Below are 17,388 nucleotides of genomic sequence, written 5' to 3' on the forward strand. Positions count from 1 at the left end.
GGAACATCTTGTCCAAGGAGTGACGTATGCACTCAACAATTAGAGAACTACGATACACAAACATAATCATGGGGGCACAGCGTTGTTGTATCATTTGTCATTGTCCGGCTGTGTCTGGTCGTTCTCTACAGTTACACGCCGCAGATGTTCACCCTCCAGCCTTCATCCTGACTGATGAAGAAAGCAAATCACGCCGTAACCGAATTCCCATTGGACCCATGATGTCATGCACACAACTCATCCCTCAATCCAAAACCTAAGCAGAGGACTCGAAAGCCTCAGGGAAGCGACGGATGTTGTTGGCGAGGTTGCCCTTGTTGCGGAGGAACTGGACGTAGGCACCGTCGATCTTGACCTTGCCCTCTTGGCGGAGGTCAATGTACTCCTGGCGCTTGAGAGGAGTGAAACCCCAGTTCTTGGAGACAATGATCTTCTGGCGACCGGGGAACTAACAACTAATTAGTACACATCATCTCTGACGTCATTTCCAAACATACCTTGTACTGGCAACGCCTGAGAGCCTCAAGGGCGACGGCGCGGTTAGAGTCCCTTGTCCGGACGGACATGAGAATCTGGCCAATGTTGACACGAGCGACAAGACCGTTGGGCTTGCCGAAAGCGCCACGCATACCCGTCTGCAATCTATCGGCACCAGCGCACGACAACATCTTGTTGATACGGACGACGTGGTAGGGGTGGACGCGGACACGGAGATGGAAGGATTCCTTTCCACCGTTCTTGACGAAGTACTTGTTGGCGCAAATACGGGCGGCCTCGAGCGCCTCAGAGGACAGCTGCTCGTACTCGTTGGAGACCAAGTGGATGCAGAGAGGGAAGTCGTCTACATTGGCCTTCTTGCGACCAAGGTCGAAGATGCGGATCTTGGCATCGGGAACACCACGGTTGAACCTGCTCTTGGGGTACTACGGCCCAGTCAGCCTGTTATCCTCCTTTCGCGATATCTCCATCGTGACGTACGGGCTTGTTCTTGCAGTAGCGGTAGCAACGGGCGGGACGGCGAGCCATTGTGACGGTTGTTCCTGCTTTGAAATCAATGAGCGGGTGTCCAGGAGGCGCGGAGAATGAGGGCGAGCGCAAACTGGTGCAGCTGTCAGTAAGACGTCTTCCAGCGGAGAGAAATGCGACAGCCGTACGTACCTTACCCTGTATTTATGGTGTTAGTAGGAGGTGAGTGTCAGAGGCGTCGAGGGAAGTCGTCGCCGGATTGCTAAGCGAATATTTGCCCACACGAACGCTACGACCTGAGTAAGCTAGCGCCCCATCCGATTTCAAAGCACCCGCCACGCCGCTTCCCGAGACGGCAAAAGTGCAATTATGGGGATGCGCGCAGCGACGTGATTAAGGCACTTGTCCTCTACGATAGCATCCTCTATTATATCCCGTAGTTGTATTCTTACATCCATACAACTTGACATTCTGTACATCCTCATGGTATCTGTTTGTGTGCATTACAAATCAGAAGTACCGAGCGACCTCGCATAGCCGATTCAAAGAAGCATGTTTCAGCATGTTATGCCCGACCCGAAACCCAAAAACATCCAAAGTATAGTCTAGCAGTAGGTCAGGGAGCTAAGATCTTGCGTGCTTTGGATGCATTGCACAAAGATGCTCATCTACGTAATCTAGAATGAGCACTGGAAGTCTGTCCAGCGAGAATACGCTGTGATCTTTCGTATAGCATCAATGCAGACCTCGTTGTGTACCCTCAAGACGTGGTATACTCAGAGCTGCACACCCGGGACTGGCGCATGATAATCTTGCGACAGTTTGGTCTGTAAGCACTAGTGTAACACAAGGACGCGCAAGTAGGCATGAATGAGTCACGTCACAGGTGCAAATGTGGACCGTCAGGATGGCTCATGAAATCTTGTATTCATTGGATATCATCGAGGACATAGCTTTCGCCATACCTAGGTATCATGTCTAACTGCGCCCCTTCCATTTGTCATAACACTCTAGTTCTCGGTGTTCTGGGACAGGATGTCGGAGTCACCTGTCAATCTGTTAGCGGATGTCATAGTGCAACCAGAAAGGGAGATACATACCGGCATCGAGGATGGACATGACGGAGCAGCGGAAGAGCTTACCGCAAGCAGTGCCCAACTCAATCTAGACTGGTATTAGCTGATTGCTCTCCGAAGCCATGTTCAGACCTCTTCTCAGAGCCAGCCCTCGAAGCATACCCAGCGCGCAGGAGCTCGTTATCGTTGCGTTCATGTGTATGTTCTACCACAGCTAGGAACTGGAGAGTAACGAGTCTCGTAGCGCTCAGGGTATCTTGTCGTTAGGCAATGAGAGCGGACGGGGTGCGGTACGTACGTTGTTGCCGGAGAAGTGGTGGACGGAGGTCTTGGACAACATGGCGTAGTCTAGGAAGAATTAGCGATTGTGCATGGATCCCAGAGAAATATATACTTACACTCGAGCTCAGACTTCCTCAGAGGAGGGGTGTTTCCGGCAATGATGACGAGCTTGGCCTTTCCGGTGCGCAGGCTCTTGAGGGTAGACTTGTAGCCGAGGGTGACCTTACCGGACTTCATCACAAGCGCCAGGCGCGAGTTGATGGAGTCGGCGGTTCTCTTGTTCTTCTTGGGGGCCATCGTTGCTCGTAGGAAGTCGAATGTGGTATTCCTAAAGGGTTGTTGAGCTCCGGTCGTGAGGGTTGTCGAAAGAGAATTGGGGTGGTAGCGCGACGCAAAATGATTTGTGCGCCAAGAGTTGTTCAACGCTAGTGACTCAGCCGACCCATCATGCCAGCACTGAACACCCCATCTTCATAACTTGTGGGAAACTCAAGTTTAACTCAAGTTTAACAATCAGCTGTTGATATTCAAAAAACCTTTGAGACAATGCTTGATGTGAGTGACAATATCATGACTGCGACAAACTTCGCATCTAAGGCTGTCCTTGCTCACTTTACTGCGCGTCCCATCTTTTGCATTGGGCATGTGAAGTTGTAATAAGGCATTGTGTAGATATCCTATCTAATTTATAATCTTTACTGTCAACTCCTAGCACCCAGTACATGTAGACAGATGTCTGCAGATAAACAGCTCTTTCCAACATGGTATCATTGCATCTTCAGGCGCCGTTAATCAAGACGCGTGCCACAAACTCCTCTCATTCGCACCTCTATCAGGCCTTCGCATAGTGCATGTTCAACATATTGAGACCTTGCTCATGCTGCTGCTCTTTGCGCCCGCCCTCCTCGGGTCGGTGCACTAACAGCGCCGGGCCTATTTAAAGTATACTTGGCGAAAGCCCTTGCCAACGCCTTCTTTGCGCTGACCTTCTGTGATCCAACAAAGGAGTCAACTGCAACAGCAATGGCGCGATCAATGTCTACCGATGCGACATAGTCGGAGAGACGCATCTTACAGAAAGACTCTGCGATACGTAGGATAGCTTCGAGATGGCGAACCTGTAGTTGTGAGTGAATAATTTACTGACGCAATGGCGTGAACTTACGGTGATAGGATAGGCTCCAGTTGCCATAGACTCTCTGCGCATGTCTGCGAATAGACGGGCAATCTTATCTTGCTCAATTTGGTAAAGCTTGGGTCTGCACTTCTCCCTCGCGTAAAGAATGTACTTCCTCAACAGATCTTGTGGAATCTCACCCTCCTTGATTGGTGCGTCACCGTCGACTTCCATTTGGTCGTCGCCGTTCTGTGTCGCCTTTGCCTTGTCAGAATATCCGTATGCTGAGTTGACAAGCGGATGAGCACGGCCGTGAGAGTTCACAACGAATTTGGCCAGACGTTCATCTTCTGCTGGGTCAACAGTGTCGCGTACGACACACAGAATGTCAAATCGAGACAGGATAGGCTCGGTGAGCTCTACGTTCTGCGAGAAAGGAATTGTTGAGTTGTATCGACCACCAATGGGGTTGGCAGCTGCTACGATGGAACAGCGAGCTTGAAGGGTTGTGACGATACCAGCCTTGGAGATGGAGATAGTCTGTTGCTCCATGGCCTCGTGAATGGATGTTCTGTCCTGGTCATTCATCTTATCGAACTCGTCGATCAAACAGGTACCCTTATCGGCAAGCACAAGCGCACCACCCTCAAGCGTCCACTCGCTAGTCATGGGATCACGACGGACGGATGCAGTAAGACCGACCGCCGAAGCACCCTGACCAGTGGCGAAGACAGCACGATGGGCGGTCTTTTCGACATACTTCAGAATCTGAGACTTGGCAGTACCGGGATCTCCAAGCAACAAGACGTTGATGTCACCACGGATCGAGTGACGACCAGGAGCTTCTTTGCTGACACCGCCAAACAGAGAGAGTGCTACAGCAGTCTTGATGTCAGTGTGTCCGTAGATGCTTGGGGCGATCGAGTTGATGACTTTGTCCACAATGCGAGGATCCTTGGACAGTCGTCGAATCTCCTTCTCATCGTCTTCGGTCAACCGGAAGCCAGCCAGCTGGTCGTGAGACTTGACAACGTAGTTGGCCTCCAAGATAGTTGCAAAGACTGGGAAACCGTTCTTGTTGTTCAAAGCCGCATCGTAGTTGTTACGGTAGATGCCGGTGACTTCAATCTCCTCGCCAGGCTTTGCCGAGTCGATCAAGTCCCAAAGAAGGATGACCTCCCGATGACGGGGCAAACGTCCTGCCGGCACAGTGCCTGGAGACTCTTGTAGAGTGAGCTTTTGATAGTTTCGGTAGACTGTCCGCTCGGAGTTCACTGTGAAAGGACCGCGTGATTGGCAGTTCTGGCAGAAAGAGATCTTGACCTCAACGTTTGAATCTTGATGGAAGGGACCCAGAGTGACACCGCACTTGGTACAGTCAAACTTGACGTATTTGAGTTGAGGGAAGACTCCGCTTCGGCGGGTGACGACTCCACTCACACGAACCAGACTGTTGAGATGCGATTGACGGAGCTGGCGGAGTGTATATTGAACAGGTACGTCGGTGATACGGACGTGGATCTCGGAGTGGATACGCTCGTAGTCTGGGTAGTGGAGGAGAGCGACTTCCATGGCCACCTGGTCGAAGATCTTCAACATCTCAGTGGGCGTGTTGGCCAGCCAGTATGCCAAGGTAGCCTTTTGCTCGGCAAGGTGGTCGAATGAGACTTCCAAGGACTCAGCGTTGACCTCTCCCAAGGTTCGGATGCGGGCTCCGTATACTGAGTGACCGTGCTCGTCGGTGTATTCTGTCAGGAAAGACTTGAACTCGCGCGCGATGGTCCTGGCGACTTGAGGTTGGGCCACCCAATCTGTCAGGGTGTTGGCCTTCACATCGGTGAGGGCCTCAAGCGTCAATTCCTCGTTCATGATATCGTTGTCCATGTCCATGTCGTCTTCTTCGTCATATCGATTCCTCCGAACACGACGACGTCCCATCAGACCTGCCAGGCCATCCGTTTCGTCTTCGTCTGGCAGGAAAGCAGCGGGCATGCGACGTCTAGCCTCCCTGTCGCGGGCATTAAGTCGCGCATCAAGCTCTCGCCTTTGCGCGAGACTTAGTTCTTCATAGTCTCCTTCGTCATCGATGCCCTGGCCTTCATAGGCATCGTTCTCTCGGGCTCCGTAGTCGTTCTCGAAGTCGTCGGCGAACAAATCAATTCCTTCCGCCTCTTCTGCGTCTTCGTCCAGATCGTCTACGTCGCGAATGATGTCGTCATCGTCGAGCATATCTGCATCGTCGTCTTGTGGGAGCATAGGTGGTGACGAGGCCATTGCTGTACTTGATTAGCCATTGTTGTGTCGCATGTTTTTGTCGCACTCACGGCTGGACGGCGGATGCGCCGCTGAGGAGGGGAGATCGTCATCGTCCCTTGCGCGTTTGTTGCTCCTGCTGCTAGGGCCTACGCCACGGTTTGCGGACGACATGTTGGAGCGAAGGGGTGGTGGTGGTGAACTAGTATTCGTCAATATCTTGTTGTTGTGGTAAAGAGGGGCTCGTCGTTGCTCGGCCTACGAGTCTCGTCGAACCTGAGACACATACCTCATGTTCACTTAAAGCACGGTTCTTTACTGGTATCACCGGGATAAAGTAAAGTGATATGGGGCTGCGAAGCGGGGTTGAGGGTGCGGGAGAAGGGGTAGTAAGGGCCAGCGACACGATCGCGTCGCGCTTTCCTTTTCCACGCGTAAAGTGGTGATGCGGTAGCCAATCAGCGATCAGGCGCATCCAGCGCCTTCCTCACTGCTCACACCAAAGTTTCCCACGCACTTCCACGACCGAATTTACTCTGCTAGTATCTCGCATTCTGACGAATTTTGATCTTGTGCTCTACATCGAATTGCTTTCCATCTCGAATTAAGTGGTTGCGCGTTATCGCAATCATGGCAGATTCCCAGTCAACGACCATGTCCGAGAAGCCGCGCACCAGCAGCATATCGCAAGCATCGGAGAGCTCACAAACAGCGGCCGAGTACGTGTCTTCCATGCTCTTGTCTGTATGGAGACTAAATCAATTCCGTCAGCTTTATCAAAGAGCAACTTAGCCTCGAGGCAGAAGCACGCGAGGCTCTCCCCTACGTCAGTACCCACATCCTCCGAATGCGCCTCGACTGACAAGAAACAGCAATTCGATACCTGCACACGCGACCTGGGTCCTCTACGACAGAGCCTTTACGCATGCCTCACCTGCAACCCCGCGCCCGCATCGTCTGCCCAGGAATACACTCCAGCAGGCGTCTGCTACTCATGCTCCATCTCCTGCCATGGCGAACACACCCTTGTTGAGCTTTTCAACAAGCGCAACTTCATATGCGACTGTGGAACTACCAGGATACCGGATATGACGCCATGCACGCTTCGTCTCAACGCAGAAACTGGACGTAAAGGCGATGTGACGGGCGAAGAGCCAGCCAAGACGAACAAGTATAACCAGAACTTCAGGAACAAGTTCTGTGGCTGCGGCGAGGACTATGATCCTCAACAAGAGAAGGGCACCATGTTCCAATGTCTCGGACTTGGGACTTGCGAGGAGGGCGGCTGTGGTGAAGACTGGTGGCACCCTGAATGCCTCGTAGGCTTCACTCGGGCGGAGTACAGCAAGATGATCGAGAAGCCCAAAGTGGAAGAGAAGAATGACAAAGTAGATGCGATGGAGACCGACAAGCCCGCAACAGATGACACCAAGACCAACGGGCACGCGGACGAGAATACGGCATCACTTCCAGCGAACATCGCAGCTGCAGTGACAAATGGCAATGGGGTTGATGGCAACGACATTGCAGCAGATGCTGGCGCAGAAGACGACGACGATCCGCCGCTACCCCCAGGCTTCCCTGAAGAAGACGACTTCGATCACTTCCTCTGCTACAAGTGCGTCGAGGCCAATCCATGGATCAAACAGTACGCTGGCTCAACTGGGTTCCTCGCCCCAGTCTACCACGACAAAGCCATGGCGCTTTCTCATGCCCAGAAGTCCACTGTCTCAGCCCCAGAGGACAGCAACGGCGACTCCAAGAAACGCAAAGCTTCCGACGAAGATGAAGAGCAGCAGACATCATCTCACCTGACAGCTCCGGCTCTGGCTAAGCGCCAAAAATCCGAAGATCCAAGCGGCACACTCTCCAGCATCCCCGAAGACACAACGACGCTGCCCATAACCCCCAAGAAGCCTGAAGCATCCGAAGCCCCAAAGCACGCTTCCCTCCCTCCTCTTCCCACAACCGCACTCACGACGCCCTTCTCCCTCTTCCTCAAGCCCGACTTCCGCGACCACCTCTGCCACTGCGACGCCTGCTACCCACACCTAAAAGCCCACCCGCAACTCCTCGAAGAGGAAGACACCTACGAGCCCCCTGTCTCCGAAGACGGCGAAGAAGGCGGGCAGTCCGTCGGTACAGGAAGTATTCTCGACCGTGGCGAAGCCGCCTTCAACAACATGGACCGCGTGCGTGCTATTCAAGGTGCAATGGCGTATGCGCATCTCAAAGACAAGGTCTCGGCGTTCTTGAAGCCGTTCGCTGAGTCCGGTCAGGCTGTTGGTGCGGAAGATGTCAAGGCGTACTTTGAGAAGCTGAGGGGTGATGCGCAGGGTATTCAGGAGGCTGCTGGCGATGCGAAGGCCAGTAGGGATGATGACGCAGATGGTGGTGCTGAGGGTGGTGGCAGGAAGGAACAGAGTGGGTATTAAGTGTAAACTCATCTACTCGAAGTGTTGAAGATGTGAAGACGAGATTTGTCGAGGTATGCATTGCACTCCATATGCAAATGATCTCCAGCTAGCCTGAAATTGGATATTGCACTTCATCGCAGCCAGTAGCCAAGCTATCTTCATGCTTCCGAATGTTTCATACGTCTTCTCAAGATTGACTTCACGATCACGGTTCTGCTACAAGAAATCAAGTGGTTCATGTATAACAAAATTAATTTTCAAATCTTGGGTATCAAATTAAAAGTACTTCCTCCCCCTTCCATGCAAACCAGTGCAACCCCCCTACTTCGCCATCAAAAGAAACTTTTCACACCTCCCATCCCCATTCCGCACTCTTCAAGCCGTCACAGTAACAGTAGCCGTCTCGGTAACCGTCTCCTTCCCAGTCGGCGACGCAGTAACAGTCACGGTGAATACCTGACTCGGTGGTATCGGCGTGATGATCAGCGGGCCTTCTGATGTCGTTGATGAAGGCACCGGCTCTGGCGGTGGTGGTGCCGATGATGGCATCTCTGTGGGTACTGGTGCTGGTGGTGTGGGTACGGCGTCGGATGTGGATGCTGTTGCGGATGCGGACACCGCTGGAGGTGGCGCGATTGAAGATGAAGAAGGTTGCACCGAAGATTCTGGAGGCGATGCCATGGAGGAAGAAGGTGATGATGGTTGTGCTGAGCTTGAGGGGGCGGGTGGCATGCTTGGTGCAGCGGAAGACGATAGCGTGGGAGTAGGCACAGGAATCTCCGATGTCAAAGATGATAGTGCGGGTTCGCTGGGTGTTGGCTCTGCTACTTCCGAAGACGAACTCGCGAGTACAGAGGATGAGGCTGCTGAGCTAGGTATGACTGGCTCTGGCGCAGCGGAAGAAACGGGTATCTCGGGTGCTCCACTTGGCTGCGGTGTGGCTGTCGGCATGACTGTAGTGTACGATGTTACGATCACTACAGGCGGGACTTGGAGGGATGCTGATGGGGATACTTCAGCCGGGGCGTTTGATGGAGCGGGCATAGGAGTGCCAGCCACTTCTGATGTTGAAGAGGCTAGTGGGGCAGACTCTTGAGCTTCAGTTGGCATGGCTGACTCTTGAGTAGATGTTTGAGGCGGCTGGGATGTCGCGTAGATAGTTGTGTATTGCGTGACGATGATGCGCGATGTTACATCGATGGTGTCTGAAGCAGTCTCTGAGGGGAGGATAGCTGTGGACGATCCGCTGGATACAGGGGCTGGGATTGCCAGAGAAGTTGAGTTGGCCAGAGGGGTGGAAGATGGCGCTTGTATGACTGACTCGATCACAGAAGATAGGCTGGTGATAATCGCACTGGTGGTGGTGTTGATAGATGGCGAGCCTGAGGGTGCCGCACCAGGATGAGTGAAGCCAGGCAAACCGCCAGTGGTAGATGCTTGGACCGCACTTGTCACCAGTGCAGTTGTGGTAGATGCTAGGACAGCACTTGAGGCCGATGCAATTGGAGTGGCAAGCGAGGTGGATGTCTCTTCGATGGGCGAGTAGGTGAACATGGGAGCCTTTCGACTTGTCTCGCTTGCTGTCTTGTTTTCCACAGCGGCAACCGAACTAGACAATGCTGACGATACCGGCACATCGCTGCTCTCTGTAGGCGTTGGCTTCGGACTTGGTGTTACTGAAGACGTAGCCACTGCGCTTGAAGTCTCATCTGGGGTTGGCAGAGGTGATGGCGTGATGTAGGAAGTAGAAAACACAGTCTGCGGATATTGTGTCACGAGTGGTTTCCCGTCAGGAAGAACGAACGTGATAGCTGGTGCTATTGAAGAGAAGATGGTTTGCTGGATGGGCTCCACTATGATAGCGGTCTCTGCTTCTGCAAGTTGCTGTCTTGATGTTGATGCGATTGTCGAAGTAGTGTTGGCGTAACTAGGAAAACTACACGAAGTCAGTATTTGTTTCTCAGTGTCTGCTTGAGTTCCTCACAGCTGTCTTCGGTGGTTCTTTGGAACTGGACCAGCGGTTATGGATGTAGAGCAAGCTGCCAGCAGCAGAATTGTGGAGAAGATAGCCATCGTCAAGACGACAAATTATTAAGAGTGGATGAAGGAGAAAGACGGCGCTTGCAGGCAGAGTAAGGAAGCGATGGACTGAAGGACGAAACTGAGATAGTGAACGATTAAGAGAAACGATCGACAAGGAGAAACAGACGGTAAGGAAAGACAGCTAGGAAAGAAACGAAAATCGTTCGTCTCAAGCAAACCACAGGCTAAACGTTCAGATGGCTACGGCGGTGTCTCATTGCTACGCGGGCTGGCATCGAGTTTTGAAGCTGCATTAGCCGCCTTGAGCACGGTTTGAGTATACAATGGAACAAAGAGTAGCACTGGCCCAGCATGGCTCCAGTTGCCTGGAATTTGGGCGTGTCACTCAAGCTCCATAGGAAAGTAGCGCTGGTAACTGGAGGAGTGGCTGTGGTGCTCTGATGCGCTGGGTACATGTTTCATCATCGGGCCAATGAGATGGCGGCATGGCCTCGTCGAGCCCACGACCTTGAAGCGCCTGGCCGAACGTCTGCTACCCGCGCAGAGCCTCCAGGTCTCCATATGCCAGAAATAACTCTTCGGAAGGAGGTTCGATTCCGCGATCCGAGTCTGTCAAGTGTTGCCGGTTTCCGCGTCTTCATGCAGTATGTGCTGTCTCTCGGCTGTTGGATGCATTAACACACCGGAACCCTGTGGGGATTTCTCCACAACACCAAGGTCGAGGTCACGATAGAAGACGACCTAGATGCCTGCAAGCATCAGCTATAGCTATCGACGATATTGTAGTGGATCGAGATGTGTTGGCGGGTTTGCACGTGCCCGATGTTCATTCGTCTGGGCGGTTGAGGGTCGCTCGGGGCAACAGGCGAGTTTCGACAAGGAAGGACAACACAGACCGCCATTTACGCTAGGACAGGCCCTTTGCATGTCGCCAGAGCCTCGAGTCTCGACGTCGCGTACGGTTGGTCTGGCATTCCTTTCTCTGTAGACGTAGAGTTTTTCGTATCTTTTCACCCTATCGCCATCCTCCTTGCCGGTCTGCACCATGAGCGTACGCGTCGTCGCGAGGATACGTCCTCTACTGAAACAGGAGCTCGACAAAGACACCATCGTCACCGCCGAGACATTGGAGGGCGACATCACCCCGGCGGTCGTGCGGATACCGAGTCCGAAGAACGAGGCCGAGTCCTTCAGCTTCCAGTTCAGCTCTGTGTACGAGCAGGACGCGACGCAGCAGCAGCTTTTCGATGCCGAGAGTGAGTTCGCGACGGACGCGTTTCGGAACTGAAGTTGACCCCAGACCAGTCGCGCCGACGGTGAAGCACCTGTTCAATGGCTTCGATCTATCTATCTTCGCACATGGCTGCACCGGCACCGGCAAGACGCATACGATGCGCGGAGGAAAGTCGCTGGCAGACCGCGGTGTCATCCCAAGACTGTTGAGCTCGATATACCGACGCTGCAAGAAGATCGAGAAGGACACGGCTGGTGCCACACACGTCGAGGTCGCCCTGGAATACTTCGAAATCTACTGCGATCGCGTCTACGATCTGTTTGAACCGCCGGAGAAGCGCACCCCGTCTGGCCTGCCTATCCGAGACAACAAAGGCAAGACTGTCGTCGTTGGTCTTACAGAGAAGCCATGCACAACGCTTAAGGAGTTTGAGCAGCTTTATGACCAGGCCAACATGAACAGGTCAACATCCGCGACTAAGGTGAGGCTTTACACGCGTTAGAGGTAAACATTGCTAATGATGCTGCAGCTCAACGCACATTCCTCCCGATCCCATGCCGTTCTCTGCGTGAAGATCACGCAAACTACCGAAGACACGGTTCGCGTCAGCCGAGCATCCTGCATTGATCTTGCAGGATCCGAAGACAACCGACGAACCGAGAATAACAAAGAGCGTTTGGTGGAGAGCTCGGCCATCAACAAGTCATTATTCGTACTTGCTCAATGCGTAGAAGCTATGAACAAGAAGGCTAGCCGGATCCCGTACCGCGAGTCCAAGATGACGAGAATCTTGTCGCTGGGTCAGAATAAGGGCTTAACTGTCATGATTCTGAACCTTGCGCCGACCCGCGCATACCACCTCGACACCATTAGTTCCTTGAACTTCGCTAGCCGGACGAAGAAGATCGAGATCGCAGAGGTGGAGAACGACCCCATGTACAGGACAGCAGTCAAACCATTGGCGATAACTAGTAGTGTTGGCGGAGCAACAATGTCACGGCAACCGCTACGATCCATCGCTGCCGCACATAACGCGAACATCCCGGAGCCAGAGAAGGGAAAGAAGGGAGAAAAGCCTACCAAGGCCTTCTCTGTCTACTCCGACGCTCGCAAGGCTGCTGCTGCTGCTCCTCGCGTTTCTAATCTTGCGCAGAACCAGGGAGTACGAAGAACTGAGGGTTCCAAACGAGCAGCTGAACCCAGCAATACATTCGCGACGCGACCAACGAAGGCATTCCGAACTGGGGATAGCACCTCACGGATACCGAACAGAGAGCCTGCTCTGACCAAGGCTTCGATTGAGGCTCTCATTGCACAGAAGGTGGACGAGAGGCTGGCAGAGAAGGCATTGCAAGACGCCGGTACCGCTGCGCCAGCGCTTTCTGCAGAGTTGCAGAAGCGCTTGGACGAGCTCGAGCACCGTATCGATGCACACGAAGAGGACGGAAAGTCGCAGGGTCTACAATTCCTGCTTATGGCGAAGCAACATCACATGCGCGGAGAGGATGCCAGCGCACTTAGAATGTACCACCTGGCCCAACCCTTCTTCCCCGGCAACGCAAAGCTAGAATCCAAGATGAAGGCCCTCGAAGACCGGATACGCGCAAAGAAGGAAGAAACCACCAAGCACGTCTCCGCCCCCGTAGAGCTACCCTCGCACACCGCCGCCGCAGCGCCCCCCTCGAACCTCCTCATGGCCCCCCTCAAAGCCGTCGAAAAGAAACAATCAAAGCCAAAGATGGTCTACAAAGACGACTCCTCAGACGACGAAGAATTCGCTCCCCCGCCCCCCTCCGACCACGAAGACTCCTACGCCTCCGACACCAGCTTCCAGTACACCAGCAAATCCAAGCCCGCCCGCAAACCGAAAAAGACGACTAAGAAACTGCCCATCTTCCGCGACGACACTGCCCCGACTACGACTACGACTCTGAACACCACCACCACCGCCGCCGCTGATCTCCCGTCTCACTCCGCCTCTGCCTCTGTCCAACAAACGCCTCGTACCAGCCACCTCCTCAAGATCATCAATTCACGCGACGTCAACCAGATCAAAGCGTTAAAGGGTGTCGGTGCAAAGAAAGCGGATAACATTGTGAACTGCCTGGTCGAAATGGATGATGCTGAGATTATGGATTTGGAGTCGCTGGCTATGCTGAAAGGTGTGGGGGGCAAGACAGTGGATAATATGAGACTGGGGTTGAGCGTTGTTAATACTTCTTATGATTTCTAGAGCTTCGGCTTGGTTGTTTGAATTTTTTGGGGGGAGAGTTAGAAAGCATGGTGTTTGCGGCGTTTGGGTTGTGGATGCGCGCTTCAGTGCGCGCGTAGATTATATTCACATTGCATAGAAAAGGCGTTTTGGGTTTGGCGGCTTAGGCTGTCTTGCATTTTGCATTTTGCATAGGTCGGTTCTTAGGAATTCAAGACTATTCGTTCATCACTAAGCGGTTACATCATTTTCAGACTTTGCTCGTGACGTGCGATGTTCTGCATCATTCATGCTATCATTATCATACAAAACCGTAACATTCAGTCTCAGCCCAGAAGAAAGAGCCCATAACCAGTCACTTAACCCCAGCTCCTACAAGAGTTCCTAAAAAGGCCAGACCCAGTCCTCCGTCTCCTTAGGATCCATACCCTCATGGTACGCATAGTTCTTCGCCTTGATCTGCTCATCAAGCAGCTTCTCCCTCGTCGCCGCACCCTTGTTACCCAAGCTGGGGATGTTATCCAGCGCATCAATCGCCAAGCTATAGCGATCAGTGCCGTTCCTGATAGCGAGCTCAAGAGGCGTGTCAATGTTACCCTTCTCCCTGTATCCGCGGACGAGCAGGTTCTGCTGGCCCTTGCGGCCATATGTCAGGCGGTGGATCAACCAAGGGTAAGAGTGGAAGTTGAAGATGCAAGGTACGTTGTCGGTGAAGATGGCCTTATACTCGTGTGCCTTGAGGCCGTGGGGATGCTGGTCCTCGTCGATGAGCTTGAAGAGGTCGACGACGTTTACGAAGCGGATCTTGAGGTCGGGGAGGTGCGTGCGGAGTAATGCTGTTGCGGCAAGAGATTCGTGAGTGGAAACGTCACCGCAGGATGCCATGACGATGTCGGGCTCTTGGTCTTTGTCGTTACTTGCCCATTCCCAGATGCCGACACCCTTTGTGCAATGGGCAATAGCTTGCTCCATGGTAAGGTACTGGAGGTGCTCCTGCTTGTCGGCAACGATGACGTTGACGTAGTTTTCGCTGCGGAGGCAGTGGTTCATCGTTGAGAGCAGGCAGTTGGCGTCGGGTGGGAGGTAGATGCGAACGACCTCAGGGCTCTTGTTCGCTACGACATCAAGGAAACCTGGATCTTGGTGTGTGAATCCGTTGTGGTCTTGTCGCCAGACAGTGGCAGTAAGCAGGATGTTGAGTGAAGCAATCTTCTGTCTCCATTCGACTTCGAGGCACTTCTCGATCCACTTGCAGTGCTGGTTAACCATGGAGTCGATGATGTGGATGAAAGGCTCGTAGCTGTTGAGCAGACCGTGACGTCCAGAGAGGATGTAACCCTCTAGCCAACCCTGAGCAAAGTTAGCATTGGAGTACCAAGCAATGGCGTGTGTCTTACCTCAACAGTGTGCTCTGAAAGCATCTCCATAACGCGTCCTGCGTAGGCTAGGTTGCCACCATCCTCGTCTTCGTCAAAGTACTCGCCCATCCAGACTTTCTTGCCTGCCTCGTACACCTTACCCAGCTTGTTGGATTCGGTCTCGTCGGGGCCAAAGAGACGGAAGTCTTTCTGGTTATCTCTGATGATATCGCGCAGGAAGGCGGCGCAGTTCGCCATGCTACCAACCTTGGCGACACCTCCCTTGGTGACCTCGATAGAGTAGTCACGGAAGTCGGGTACGTGAAGCTTGTGTCGGATCAGACCGCCATTTGTGACAGGGTTTGCGCTCATCCTCCTGTTGCCGGTTGGCGCCAACTCCCTAAGCTCGGGAATGAGCTTGCCGTCCTTGTCGAAGTGCTTCTCCGGCTCGTATGAGCGCATCCACTCTTCCAGAGTCTTGAGCTGAGACTTGTCCTTAAGAACCTTGGTGAGGGGTACTTGATGTGCGCGCCAGAAGCCCTCCAAGAAGTGATCTCCATCGACATGCCTGGGCGCTGTCCATCCCTTGGGTGTACGGAGCACGATCATGGGCCAGCGCGGCCTGAAGGCCTTGCCCGAGTCCCTGGCTTCCTTCTGGTATTCGCGGATCTTTGTGATGCATCGTTCCATCGTAGCAGCCATAGCTTGATGCATGGACGGGATATCGCTTCCCTCGACGAAGTAGGGTGTCCATCCGTAACCGACGAAGAGCGCTTCGAGCTCCTTACGACTTACGCGCGCGAGGACAGTGGGGTTGTTGATCTGTGTCTTGTCAGCAGGAATTCCTTCTGCAAAGTGCAGCGTCGTACCTTGTAACCGTTCAAGTGCAGTACAGGCAAGACCGCACCATCCGTGATCGGATTCAAGAACTTGGTCGAGTGCCAACTGGTAGCAAGCGGGCCGGTCTCAGATTCGCCGTCTCCGACCATTGTCAGAGCAATGAGATCTGGGTGATCGAACACTGTGCCGAAAGCGTGAGAGATGGAATAACCAAGCTCTCCACCCTCGTGCAAGCTACCAGGTGTCTCAGGTGTGGCATGCGATCCGATTCCACCGGGGAACGAGAAAGACTTGAAGAAGCGCCTCATGCCCTCCTCATCTTCGCTCTTGTCGGGGTAGACCTCAGAGTAAACTCCTTCCAGGAAACTGTTTGAGAGAACAGCGGGTGCGCCATGACCAGGGCCAGAGATGAAGATGGCGTCCAAATCATACTTCTTGATGAGACGGTTCTGTGCAAATCATTAGCTCTTTCATTTACCAGAGCCGCGTACGGTCATCCTTACCATGTGAATGTATGTGAAGCTCTGTCCAGCATCCGAACCCCAATGTCCCAGCAGGCGTCGTTTGAGGTGATCCAGAGTAAGCGGGTCGCGAAGCAGAGGATTTCTCTTCAGATATATCATGCCGAGGCACATGTATAGAGAAGCATGGAAGTAGTCAGTCATCTTCCGCACCTCATCCTCGCTGAGCGGGTGTTCAGTGATTGAGGACCTCGCGGGTCCATATGGCGAGATGCTAAGGTGTTCGACATCCTCGACGAGAGTGTCGGGATCTGCTGGAGCTTTTGCTACCATGGCATCCATGATTGCAGGTTGGTGGAAAGGTACAACCTTTCGTGCTTTAGGTAAGGTCTTGAATGGAGCTAAGTCTGAGGATGTAGCCAAGTAGTACAGATACGATGGAGGCTACAATGACCAATTACGAGTAGTGGAGGTGTGAAACGATTCAGAAATAAGAGCTTCACGTAAAGTTGGGACGAAGAGCGCCTTTAAGCAGTCGCGCGTCAGTATGCGCGATTGGAAGCTTGAAACCTGGCCAGCGGTACGACCGGAGACGTTCGCCTGGTCCATTGAGCTCTGCCATTGGTGCTCTGAGTGGGATCATGCTACTGCAGCGCGATACCATCATAGCGACAAATTCCTTTTGCAGGTGTTTGTCGGTTGCGTCATGGTTCGATGGACCGAGGTGGGGTCAGTCGAGAATCACGCTAGTGAGCGACGCGTTCCTGCCGCCAATTCTCACGATATGCCATCCATGGCGTGATATGTACCTGAGCTGACTGAGCGGGAGAATGGCAACCGTACGACCTGGATCTTTGCCGGTAAGCTGAATTCTACGGCTATGTTGATGCCACCAGTTCGTGTGCCAGTGCAGGACCTCTCAACATGATCTCAAGACGCCGGAAGACGGCGGACAGCATGCTTGCCAGCCTCCACTTCCCTTCCGACCCTGGCTTCGGTATCGGAACTTCATCCGAGCGGATAGTGATCTGCGCAAGCATCTGCAGCAAGCTTGCTGCTCAAATATTTACGTGCAGCCTGGGCAGACATTTGGGGTGAAGCAATGCTGGCAAACACGGCCGTCCTTGAC

The 17,388-nt window shown here is 53.2% G+C and overlaps 6 protein-coding genes across 6 annotated transcripts; 3 read left to right on the top strand and 3 right to left on the bottom strand.

Moving 5' to 3' along the window:
- Positions 1-1,976: 1,976 nt before the first annotated feature.
- On the bottom strand, positions 1,977-2,621 carry RPL30 (60S ribosomal protein L30; the record flags this gene model as incomplete). Its single annotated transcript, XM_049350927.1, has 4 exons — positions 1,977-2,014; positions 2,067-2,130; positions 2,341-2,390; positions 2,441-2,621. 4 exons carry the CDS (start codon positions 2,619-2,621, stop codon positions 1,977-1,979), a joined length of 333 nt encoding a protein of 110 aa, XP_049214766.1.
- Positions 2,622-3,199: 578 nt separating this feature from the next.
- Positions 3,200-5,868, bottom strand: MCM2 (MCM DNA helicase complex subunit; the record flags this gene model as incomplete). The annotated part of the gene is made up of 3 exons (XM_049350928.1): positions 3,200-3,442; positions 3,490-5,717; positions 5,766-5,868. The coding sequence occupies 3 exons, from the start codon at positions 5,866-5,868 to the stop codon at positions 3,200-3,202; spliced, it is 2,574 nt and encodes an 857-aa protein (XP_049214767.1).
- Positions 5,869-6,324: 456 nt separating this feature from the next.
- J4E79_002026 (uncharacterized protein) lies at positions 6,325-8,129 on the top strand (the record flags this gene model as incomplete). The annotated part of the gene is made up of 3 exons (XM_049350929.1): positions 6,325-6,413; positions 6,466-6,520; positions 6,567-8,129. 3 exons carry the CDS (start codon positions 6,325-6,327, stop codon positions 8,127-8,129), a joined length of 1,707 nt encoding a protein of 568 aa, XP_049214768.1.
- A 460-nt stretch (positions 8,130-8,589) lies between these two features.
- J4E79_002027 (uncharacterized protein) lies at positions 8,590-9,207 on the top strand (the record flags this gene model as incomplete). The annotated part of the gene is made up of 1 exon (XM_049350930.1): positions 8,590-9,207. One exon carries the CDS (start codon positions 8,590-8,592, stop codon positions 9,205-9,207), a length of 618 nt encoding a protein of 205 aa, XP_049214769.1.
- A 1,992-nt stretch (positions 9,208-11,199) lies between these two features.
- J4E79_002028 (uncharacterized protein) lies at positions 11,200-13,621 on the top strand (the record flags this gene model as incomplete). Its single annotated transcript, XM_049350931.1, has 3 exons — positions 11,200-11,410; positions 11,460-11,869; positions 11,918-13,621. 3 exons carry the CDS (start codon positions 11,200-11,202, stop codon positions 13,619-13,621), a joined length of 2,325 nt encoding a protein of 774 aa, XP_049214770.1.
- A 363-nt stretch (positions 13,622-13,984) lies between these two features.
- Positions 13,985-16,601, bottom strand: J4E79_002029 (uncharacterized protein; the record flags this gene model as incomplete). The annotated part of the gene is made up of 4 exons (XM_049350932.1): positions 13,985-14,950; positions 14,998-15,780; positions 15,828-16,247; positions 16,302-16,601. The coding sequence occupies 4 exons, from the start codon at positions 16,599-16,601 to the stop codon at positions 13,985-13,987; spliced, it is 2,469 nt and encodes an 822-aa protein (XP_049214771.1).
- Positions 16,602-17,388: the final 787 nt, after the last annotated feature.

Source organism: Alternaria viburni (genome assembly GCF_023758015.1).
Source record: "Alternaria viburni strain BMP 2772 chromosome Unknown scaffold_3, whole genome shotgun sequence".
Lineage (NCBI taxonomy): Eukaryota > Fungi > Ascomycota > Dothideomycetes > Pleosporales > Pleosporaceae > Alternaria > Alternaria viburni.